The sequence below is a fragment of the Dendrobates tinctorius genome, unplaced genomic scaffold, assembly GCF_039654945.1.
Source record: "Dendrobates tinctorius isolate UK_male_01 unplaced genomic scaffold, ASM3965494v1 ptg000069l, whole genome shotgun sequence".
NCBI classification, from domain to species: Eukaryota; Metazoa; Chordata; class Amphibia; order Anura; family Dendrobatidae; genus Dendrobates; species Dendrobates tinctorius.
Window position 1 is genome coordinate 26,373,280 of NW_027361737.1, and position 12,061 is coordinate 26,385,340.

General features: G+C 47.8%; 1 protein-coding gene across 2 annotated transcripts in view; it reads left to right on the plus strand.

Annotated features, from left to right (window-relative positions):
* The window catches only part of INPP5D (inositol polyphosphate-5-phosphatase D), a 221,960-nt gene that overhangs the window by 187,175 nt on the left and 22,724 nt on the right, over nt 1-12,061 (plus strand). For both annotated transcript variants that reach the window (XM_073581251.1, XM_073581250.1), the window contains exon 22: nt 10,355-10,442. In XM_073581251.1, the coding sequence (XP_073437352.1) occupies nt 10,355-10,442 (88 nt within the window). The remainder of the gene's footprint in view (nt 1-10,354; nt 10,443-12,061) is intronic.

Here is a 12,061-nt window from a genome sequence, read left to right on the forward strand (position 1 = left end):
ACGTACCGTCTCCGCCTGAGACCGTCCAACACACAGGGTGAACCGGGTGCTATTCAGGGAGCGACCCTCCTCCCAGAGTTTCCCCAACACCGGCCTCACCAACACAAAACTCACGTGTCCTGTCCTGTCTGTGTGCTATTCAGGACGCACCGTCTCTGCCTGAGACCGTCCAACACACAGGGCGCACCGGGTGCTATTCAGGGAGCCGAACCTCTTTCCAGGGTGTCCCAACACACCGGCCTCACCAGGTCCAGGAGCTCAGCGGGTGCCATTCAGGACATCCGTCTCGGTCTGAGACTTGCCCAACACTTACGCCTCACAAGGTCCAAGGTCATACCACGTGCTCCAGGACTCTTCCCAACACTGACCCTCCAGGACCTTGCTCACTGAACCCTCCAGGAACAGTCTTTACCACTGACCCAGGTCAGTACACCACGAACACCAGTCCGTTGCCTGTCAGCCACACAGGTCCTCGGATACCTCTTCTCCTCAGAGGCACCCTATAGCAATCACCAGTCTCTTGCTCACTGAGCCCGGTCAGTAAAACACTTTTTCTTTTTTTTTTTTTTTTTTTTTTCTCTTTTTCCCGACCGTCACCTGTTAGCCGCGCAGGTTCTCAGACCCCTCTACCGCACAGGTGTCCTATCAGTCTCTTTCTCCTGAGGAAACGGCTGCACTGGGCTCACCGATCCGGACAGTGCCTTACTCACTAGGCCACCCCACGGTTCCAGCACCACAGCCGGGCAGTGGCTTCCTCGTCAGCCTTCCTGGCTCAGCGTTGCCAGCACTGCAACATGCACTTTTTGGAAACCGTTGCCCTTAGCAACCGATTTTGCGACAATGCCCATAGCTTTCTCCACCAAATGTGAGGTAGCGCTGTCATTTACTTAGGGGATTCTCGCTTGCAGCGAACAAAAACCAGATCCGGCACGGATTTTCCATCAAATCATGCAGTAATTGCGGTTTATTCACGCCTCATAAACCACAGCAGCAACAGAAAGTTCACTTAATAGCATTACCAGCATAGCGTCCATTATAATTCTTCACTCTTATTATCAATGTCCAGTACGCAGGCTCACTTAGCCTCACAATGATCTCACCCACGTCAGGGTTCCTTATGCGGCTGCAGCATTCTGCACACATTCGTTCCCTCCAGGGAGCTCTCAGGCACACATCACCATTGCTCCCAGCCACTTCACACGTGCTGTCTGGGAGGAAGCTTCATCTCTGCAGGACCTTCCACACTGGACCAACCAGGAACCAGCATTCACCATATGTGACCTACCCTGGCCACTTTATATGGTCTATTGCCACACCTACCGGGTCACGTGACTATGACCTCATCACAGGTCCTTCACACCCTCACATAGTCTTTTACTACAGGCGTTTTCAGACACACCCCTGGGTGGGTTTGTAGGTAACCAGAACCCGCCCATCTCTTTAGTTACCTGGAGGCTTCTCCCTTACACTTTAAACAACACCTCAGCAACATCATTGCTGTTCAATACGCATACCTAAGCCTCCATCTCAAAGCCACCCCCTTTGAGATACACAACCATCCTTCAGGATTCTGCCACTCATCCTCTCCCTTGGATCCTCCACACAGCGCCCCCTAGCGGACATAGTGGTTACTACACCACACATGATATGTGGGAAAAGGTTGAAACGTTCCAGGGGGCCGAATACTTTCGCAAGGCACTGTAAGCCGTGAAAGGCGGTGGCCGTAACTCGTATCGGCCTAATCTGGTGTCAGGTTCCCTTTAACTCTTTGCAACACTTAATGTACTGAAGGAAAAACTTTTTAGTTTTTAAATCACTGAAGCCATTAGCCTCAGCAAAACATATCTCCTCTCCAGCACCCTGCCAGCGACTTTGTCACACTAGTCACCTAGACCTAGTACCCATCACCTGTCCTCTATTATAGACCTGGAGCTACTTTAAATTTAGATTTCCTTTTCTTTACTGAAGACTTTCCATAAGTTTCATTATCATCAGGGGCAGGAATAAAAGGTTAGGTAACACCACTATACACAGCTTATAACACAGAATCCACTATTCAAAATAAGCCAGGTCATTTTTACCACAAAGCCCCCCCAAAAAGTGGCAGAATGTAGGGTTGTTTTTTGCTTATTATTTTTTTTTTTTATAATTTCATCATACTTGCATGCGGTGCACCAAGTAACTTGCAAATCAAGAACTTGTGGCCAAGTGGGAAATCCCGGTGATCCCTGTTAGGGCTAGTGTAACATTTGGAGCTGCTTAGAAAAAATACATCAGTGACAGGCCCAGTGGTGAGAGTGACACCCCTTAAGCTGAAACATTGACTAAGCATTATTGATCCACCATCATTTAACTGCTAAAAATAGAGGACAGTGTAGTGTATATAAATGGAACATTATATAGTGTATTGCAGTGGTAGCACACTTATGCAGTGATGAGGCAGTGACCCAGCAGAGTTCAAAGCAAAATGTCTCTTTAATGTTTAACTCCGCAAAACAGAGCACACGATATCCTCCGGATCGCAGCCAGGAAACATATCCTCTGGATTACAGTCACTAAACACACCAGTCCTCCTCTGACGGGTTGCCGTAGATGACGGCACCGCCATGTTTTTGTGCTACTCACAACTTTACACAGTACACGATATCCTTCAGTTTAAAGTCACTAAACATGTCAGTCCTCCTCTTGAGACCATTGCCGTGGGCGACTCCACCACTGTGTTAATGTTCTACTAACAGCATTACACAGTACACAATATCCTCTGGATTGCAGCTGGAAACCATAGCCTCCAGTTTACAGTCACTAAACATTCCAGTCCTCCTTCGGGCACAGGACAGTCTACCTCCGGTTCACAGCCGGGCACAAGACAGTCCACCTATGAAACCGTGGTTACCGTGGGTGAGTGCAGCGCTGTGTGCACTGTGGGTGCCAGGCTGTTCAGCTGCCCTGGCTCCACTGGCCTGTGTTTCCTCACACAGGTGGAGCTGTGCAGAGACTCCTGCTCTGTACTCCTGCCAACACCAGACTTACACTGAACCTGACACACCCAAACCCTATACTGCAGGGTTTTTAACTAGCAACCTGTGGCCTTGGGCAACATGGAAAACCTGGGCCAGGTTTGAAATGGACTTAAACACTACCATCTGCAGTCTGTTTCAAAACACCAAAACCCAGAGCAGGTTTTCCCTAAATCTGCCTGGGACAACTAGCATGTCAAAGACCTATACTCACTTTAGTCTGCATTGCAATCACAGCTATGCCTGTGACTGCAATGCACTCTCATGGCCTTCAAACGCCTCCGTGCGTATCCTGGGGGGGAACCACAGTGACCCCTACATGTGACATCGGTCACTGCCTCACAATGGATATCGTATTTAGTTGAATCACTGTGTTCTGATTGTGTCATAATAGATTGTATTGACTTGTTTCTTGTTACCCACAACATCGTGCCTCTAAATATATATATACAGTGTATATATATATATATATATGTATTATAATGCAGTGGTGTCCACGCTGTGCAGTGATGAGGCAGTGACCCAAGTCCAAAATAAAACATGTTTAATGTCCAAAGCTCACACAGTGCTCAGCACGCTGTATCCTCCAGATCGCAGCCGGTAAAAAACACAAAATAGTCCGTGACCGGTTGCCGTGAGCGACCGCACTGCCGTGTATGCAGGGGTGCCAGAACCTTTGGCTCCACTTGGCCCTGTGTTGCCTCACACAGGGAGTGTTCTGCAGACCAACTGCTCCGTCTGCTTGCAGGGACCAAAACTGACACACCCAAACTCTTCCTGAAGGGTTTTTTTCCTTCACTACAATCTGTGGCCATAGGCCACTTATAAGATCTGGGCTGGAGAAAATGGACCGGACCCCTCTACCTTCCTGCAGTCTGCTTCAATAATAAAAGCCCATATCGGGTTTTCCTGAACAAGCTCCTTGGTCAAAATAACTTGACCAGATTCAAACTTACTTTTATTTTGCCTTGTGACTCACGGGCACCCTGCTGTGACCACAAGGCACTCCAGCAGATCTAATACGCTTCTGAGCGCATCCTGGGGAACACATAATGACCCTCATATATGACTCCGGTCACTGCCTCACAGTATGTACAGTATAGACAGTGTGTATTATATATATATATATATATATATATATATATATATATATATATATACATATACATCACTGCTCAAAAAATAAAGGAAACACAAACAATAGAATATAACTCCAACTAAATCAAACTTATGGGAAATCAAACTGTTCACATAGGAAGCAACACTGATTGAAAATCAATTTCACATGCTGTTGTGCAAATGGAATAGACAACAGATGGAAATTATTGGCAATTATCAAGACACCCTCAATAAAGGAGTGGTTCTGCAGGTGGGGACCACAGACCTCATCTCAGTACCAATGCTTTCTGGCTGATGTTTTGGTCACTTTTGAATGTTGGTTGTGCTTTCACACTCGCGGTAGCATGAGACTGACTCTACAACCCACACAAGTGGCTCAGGTAGTGCAGCTCATCCAGGATGGCACATCAATGCGAGCTGTGGCAAGAAGGTTTGCTGTGTCTGTCAGTGTAGTGTTCAGAGGTTGGAGGCTCTACCAGGAGACAGGTCAGTACACCAGGAGACATGGAGGGGGCCGTAGGAGGGCAACAACCCAGCAGCAGGCCCGCTACCTCAACCTTTGTGCAAGGAGGAATAAGAGAAGCACAGCCAGAGCCCTGCAAAATGACCTCCATCAGGTCACAAATGTGCATGTGTCTGCACAAACGGTTAGAAACCAACTCCATGAGGATGGTCTGAGTGCCCGACGTCCACAGATGGGGGTTGTGCTCACAGCTCACAGATGAAAGTAGGTTCACACTGAGCACATGTGACAGACGTGACAGTCTGGAGACGTCGTGGAGAGCGATCTACTGCCTGCAACATCCAGTGGTGTGGGGTGGCATTTCTTTGGAGGGCCGCACGGTGTTGGGCCGTGAGCACAATCCCCATCTGTGGACATCGGGCACTCAGACCATCCTCATGGATTCAGTTGAGTGTGTACTACCAGGACCCCCTCATCGACCCTCAACTCTTGAATTCAGTCTCAGGCTCTATGACAGTCATCTCTTGGAAATTCTGCATCCCTTGAACTTTTCCCCAACTGGGCTGTTCCTCTCGATCATTTGGCTTAGGATTTAAAGCAACAGTAGCTAAGCGTTTGTCAGCTCTCTCGCTGCTAGAATAGCTTCCTCTTGTCGCATTTCCTTAAGCAACTGATGTACCCTGATGCAACAGGGTATCTGCTCTTTATCACAGCACATCAGTCATTGAGCAATGGGATCATGGGTCAGAGCCCTCTGTAGCACTTGTTCCAGATGACATTGGTCAACTTGTTCAGGGAGATATCTGCTCTTAGATACTATTCTGTGCACCAGCTTGTCTGTTAGGAACGGTGGAACGTACTAAATAAAAATATAAATAAAGTGCGTTCACCGCTCAGGGTCCACCGTGCAGTAGGTGAAACAACAGCTGCTAAGTGGTGGCAGGAGCAATATGGCGGAATTGCACACAGGGTTAAACTCCACCCAGGTGCGCAGAGCAATCTCAGTTAAACTCAGGGAGATGCCAAAAGTACAAACACAAATAACTGAGCCTGTGGTAGTCACAGTACTCAGTAAAAAACACACACACGGTATACGGTCACAGGAGTAGCCCAAGAGGGCGGCACTATGTCCGTCTAGACCTACCGTGTGCGCGGCGTTGCAACTGTGAACGCAAAGGAGGCTGCTACTGCAGCGCGGCGTGGACACTGCCGCCAAACAACAAAGGCAAGGCGCAAGCGCAATGTCGGACGCTAGCAGCTGTGCAAGTTGAAGCAGAGGAGCGCTGGCGATGAATCTAACTCAGTCCCTATTCACATGTGTAATATCAAAGGGAAGGGGTTTCAAATGAGTCAGTCACCAGAATCATGCATCCGTCCTCATACATACAGCAGCAAGTATGACTATACTAGCGCATGGCGGAACAGCCATGCGCACCTTTTATAGCAGCCGGGACCTTCTGCACGCTTCCAGATCTCTGAGATGGACCAATGAGAACTGGAGCGGGACCTGAGCACATGACTCCCGATCTACAATGGGAGATCGTCCAATGAGCATGCCCAGTACGAGGACAGAAGGACTAAGCCTCAGGAGAGATTTGCTGCAAGGCAATCTCCTCTGCAGTGGAAAAATAGGAGGAGAGTGCAGAATGTGAGGATCTGGATCCCTGCTGAGTAAACGCAGGAATCCGACTCCTAACATTGTCCAGTCGATAAAAATAATCAGACATTTTCTCACCAATGTTCTGATAGATGGTGCAGAGTTTATATAGGAGGTCTATGGCATCCTCTTGGGATCTAAAAGCATCTTCTAGGACAACCATCTAGTCTTGATTGGACGCCTGTGGCTGACCATCTAAGCAGATTGTACTACTTCTATAGCAGGACCTTTCAGAATCTTCACATTCTTCTAGATACTGCAGAGCAACATCCTTTTACGTGTCATACCATTCTTCCCCAGCTGGGATGGGAGTGGCACCCGAAAAACTTCTCAGTTGATGGCAGGTCCCTTCAGGCTGCATCTGTGTAAACCCGGTGACTAACTTCTCCAGAGCGGCCACAACCACATCAACAGTAGCAGCAATTTCCTCAGATTTGTCACAAGCAGAGGTGGAAGATGGACATTTACTATGCCTCCCAGGCAGTGGGCTTAATTATTGAGATGACGCCTCTGCTGCAGGCATCTCAGGCCAGGTGATCTTTCACGGTTGCCCATGTTTTAATGGCATAGCAGTGACTGATGGGAAGTACTTCTTCTCCATGGTCCTTTCAGTAGTGATCGGGGCTGCTGATAATTGACTCTCTTCATCACCCCACCTGTCAACCATTCTGGGATGAACAACTTCTTGGAGTTGGTTCACGATCTGTAGTATCTCTTTATCAGATGTATTAGCGATTTCACCACATACTGCAAAACTATGTTCCTCGGTTATGCTCATCTCATCACACCACGTGGACACTTGTGCTTCAATTAAAGCCTCCATACTTGCTGCACCTGTCTTGATCTATCTCACTGCAACATCCCTTTAAGCCGCCTCTGCCTCAATACAGTGCAGGGTTTCCACCCGAATCTTGCTGGGAGGAGTAGTGTTATGTAGTAGGGTCTTCTTCTTCTGACAGGGGTCGACATGAGAATCTTATGTCCACACTCCGTACACACTGACAAAAGATGAGTTTGAAACAATAGTTTATTTACAGAGGAATAAATCCCTGAAGATTCCTGAATCCAGTGCCCATAGAAGGGAGGATGAGCTATGGATTTCTGAGGGAGTGCGGGGCACGGGTGCGGGATTCCTTGGCCGTAACTGACACTGATGGGAGGGAGTTAGTATTACAATGAAGACAGGAGGCAGGGAATCCTTACTGCACCGCACACCCCAGAGCCTGGAAAAATCATTAACTTAAAGACAGAATATAAAATTTCTCAGCTTCAAGACCATTAATATGAGGCATACAGATAGGACTGGTGTAACATTTCTATTACCTGTATGCCCATATTAATAGGTCATATACAGTGGCCCATATTAATAGGTCATATACAGCAGCTGACTGAGCATGGAGGCAGCCGCATAATCAATGGCGGATCTTAATAGGGGCGGATGGGGCGGTCGCCCCGGGCCCAAGGTTTTTTGGGGGCCCAGGGCAGGGGCCAATCCGGTCGGTCGGCATCTGTGTGAGCCGCCCGCCGCCGCCCAGTGGCGTAGGAACTTGGAAGGGGGGCGGGCAGTCCCAGGCGGCACGTGTGTGGGGGCGGCGCAGCACGGCAGGAGCAGAAATTCCTTCTCTCTGTGCTGTGGCCGGGACTCGGGAGAGAAGCGTGGAGGCGGCCGGCCGAGGCACAGTGAGGAGAGAAGAGAGAGTATATCAGGCTCAGCCCAGGAGATTTTGGCAGTGGCTAGCGCAGGTGGGTCACTCACCGTCACCATTTGGGAGGAGGATGCTCTGCCTCTCCCCAGCCTCCCTGGCTGCTCCCGCCAATCCAATGCATTATGCAATTTATGCGGCTGCCTCCATGCTCTGCCTCTCCCCAGCCTCCCTGGCTGCTCCCGGCTCCAATGCATTATGCGGCTGCCTCCATGCTCTGCCTCTCCCCAGCCTCCCTGGCTGCTCCCTCCAATGCATTATGCGGCTGCCTCCATGCTCAGTCAGCTGCTGAGCTCTCCCTGCGGGCAGCTTCCTTCCACTCAGTGTCACTCACAACTTAAGTCACACTCACACACACAGCAGCCAGGCAGCCGCAGGCAGGCAGCGTGTGTAAGGCTGTGTGCACACACTGCGGATTTTGCTGCGGTTCCGCAGTGGTTTTTGACATCCGCAGGTAAAACCGCAGGTATTTTGACCTGCGGTTTCACCTGCGGATTTTACAAAATCCGCGCAGATGAATCCGCACCTAATCCGTAGCGTGTGCACACAGCCTAAGTGTAACTTATATGTTAACACAAAAAAATGGAGTGAAAGTCCAAAATATTTTAGAAACGTAAGAAATTTATTTAAGGAACAACCCCGTTATCCCATGCTAAAGTGCTTACCCATCATGTGCTCCAGGACAAGTGCAGCGCCGCCACCAGCGCAAGTGCAGCGTGGCGGCGCTGCACTTGTCCTGGAGGCTGGAGCCTCCAGCCTCCAGGACAAGTGCAGTGCCGCCACGCTGCACTTGCGCTGGTGGCAGCGCTGCACTTGTCCTGGAGCACATGATGGGTAAGCACTTTAGCATGGGATAACGGGGTTGTTCCTCAGGGTGCGCACCTGGGTTCTTCCCTACACTTTGTGTCCCGGCTTTATAGCCCATCATTATATTTTGACTGTTGATTTTGAGGAATATTTAATATTATTTATATTGTTTGACCATACAATACAATTTCTTGTGAGAAAAAAGTAATTTTTCTTTGTTTTTATGGTCTAATAAATGTTACAATTTGTATACCTAAAAATCAGCATATGCAGTGTTTTTGTGAGAAGAGCCACAAAATTTGGACAGAAAATGTTTTCCTGGGAAGGGGGGTACAGGGGCCCAGGTTTTATGAACAGCCCCGGGCCCATAGTCCACTTAATCCGCCACTGCGCATAATGCATTGGAGGGAGCAGCCAGGGAGGCTGGGGAGAGGCAGAGCATGGAGGCAGCCGCATAATGCATTGGAGCCGGGAGCAGCCAGGGAGGCTGGGGAGAGGCAGAGCATGGAGGCAGCCGCATAAATTGCATAATGCATTGGATTGGAGGGAGCAGCCAGGGAGGCTGGGGAGAGGCAGAGCATCCTCCTCCCAAATGGTGACGGTGAGTGACCCACCTGCGCTAGCCTCTGCCAAAATCTCCTGGGCTGAGCCTGATATACTCTCTCTTCTCTCCTCACTGTGCCTCGGCCGGCCGCCTCCACGCTTCTCTCCCGAGTCCCGGCCACAGCACAGAGAGAGGAGGAATTTCTGCTCCTGCCGTGCTGCGCCGCCCCCACACACGTGCCGCCTGGGACTGCCCGCCCCCCTTCCAAGTTCCTACGCCACTGGGCGGCGGCGGGCGGCTCACACAGATGCCGACCGACCGGATTGGCCCCTGCCCTGGGCCCCCAAAAAACCTTGGGCCCGGGGCAACCGCCCCATCCGCCCCTATTAAGATCCGCCATTGGTCATATACGTCCCGGGGGGTGATAAATTCCCTTTAAACAGTAATTCATTTGCTGATGACACATTCCCTTGTATATGAAGCAGTAAATATATACTGTATTTCTCAATAGTATGGAAGTAATAAATTAATCTTAATTAATAATCTAGATAAAAAGGTTAGTCTCTTGGCCTAAGCTGATCCCTTCTTCTGCCTTAGTCACTAACATCAGTGCTACATCTTTTTCCAAAAAATGCCCACTGTAATGTCATGGGGGAGCATTTTTTTAAAAACTGGACAGTGCCTTTTGTGCCATTCCGTTCATGTGGAATGGACTAGCACTGATGATTCTGTGTCCCATGGAAGTATGGAAGGCATGGGAGGATTATAAATATGTAGTCACAGCTAATATGAGGGTAGAGGGTTCTCGTTAAGTCCTACAATGCATTGTATTTCTTAGTCTAATAACATTTGTACATTTCATGTAGTTCTCCTGTGTGAATTTTCGTTTTTGAACTATTTTGCCTTCATATAAACATATTGTCCTCCCTTGTCCATCCCTTGTCCTTTCTGCTCATCACACCAGCCTTCCATCTTCCTACACATCCTACTGTGTTGTTTCCTACCTTTTGGTCTCTATATATTATCACAGTTCTGTCCTTGCAGCTAACACCAATCATCTCAGATCTCGAGTACCTTCTGGACCAGCACCTGCTGATTTGTATCAAATCTTCGGACACAGACGAGTCATATGGTTAGTAGACATACTCTAGAACTGTCATAATGATGAATTTTCTGCAGTCACTCCTGTGTACAGGCTATTCTGTTGAGAATAAAATTAAATGGCAGATAACATTGGGGGGTTTATAGATGGTCAAACAATTGCATATCAGCATTTGGAAATTTGGAATTAATTAAAATTTTAAGAATTGTAAATAATGGTGAAAAGTGTCATGGTGGCATTACTTTCATAGCCTCCTATACAGTATCATAAGCCTCCAGATCAGAGATTGGGTTTATTGCAAAATATTAAATTAGCCAGTATACAGGGGATAAGGGATAACTTCCCAATCACTGGGAATCCTACTGCTTGAACCCCCATCGATTCTAAGAATGGGGCTCTGCATACACAATGTCTGCTCCATTTATTGTATATAAGACTCCCATAGAAAGTGGAGTACAGCGCTTGGCTTAGACCCATGGAGAATAAGTGTAGTAGAGATGCACATGCTTACCTTCCACTTCATTCAGATTTGTCTCTCTCTCTATGGGATTTGTGGAGATCCCAGCAGTTGGAGCCCCAGGGATGGGAAAATTATCACCTATTTTACGAATGGAATAAGTTCAACACTTGGCACAAACCCTTTAGGTGAAGTTACATGGAATATACAATACTTGCTATGCAACAACACTAACAACTAGTATGGATTAAACCAAACCTGTCAGCAGGATTTTGCTCAGTAAACTACAGACATTGTCATGTTGCCTTTGTTAAACTGATTAAAATAATACCTGGGGTGAAGAAATCCATCTTGTGGTTCTTGTGTAATCGTTTTTTTATTTCAGCCCTCATAGGTAGTGGGCGTAATTGCACAACATATTAAAGCACCACGTCAATGTTATTCTTTAGATTGTGAGCCCCATCGGGGACAATGATGATAATGTGTGCAAACTGTAAAGCGCTGTGGAATATGTTAGCGCTATATAAAAATAAAGATTATTATTATTCTTTATTTTACCACTGGAGTTGTGTCACTAATCTAAGTCTCCTGCCCCTAGGATTATATTCACCAGCCACAATCCTTCTCTGCTATCATATCCGCTCTAGTCAGACTTCTGCAGGTTCAAGCGTTTGCTTTGAGATCTAAGTCACAACTCCATGTAAGCCTATGATAGCAAGAACGAGGCCAGAATGAGGACTCATGGACTTATAGTGAGAGCTTAACAGTGTTACCTCTGAGTTCTGGTCAGTCAGAAGTTGCAGTCACAAGATGGTGGAGCAGGACCGATGCGGTGCTGGGAAGAGTTGAAGACAGCGGCCGATGAGTATAAAACTAGGGTCAAGAACCATTGTCAAGGACCTTAGTGAATGACCTAGGGTGGTGACACACCTAGGGTCAAGGATCTTAGTGACACCACTCCAGCACTAAAATAAAAAAACAATCAAGTGGTGCTTTAAGGTATCATGCATGCTTATGCCTTTGCTTTAATAACTCAGTCATTGTGACAGGTTCACTAAAAATGCAGAAATTGCTTAAAACTAGGGTAGGGAATATGGTAAGAGAAGAAGGTAAAAACACCGGCTTTATTTGACTATTAGATGACCATTCCAATGCCCGTAATTCAATGACACAGAAGAGCATGGAGTTTGCA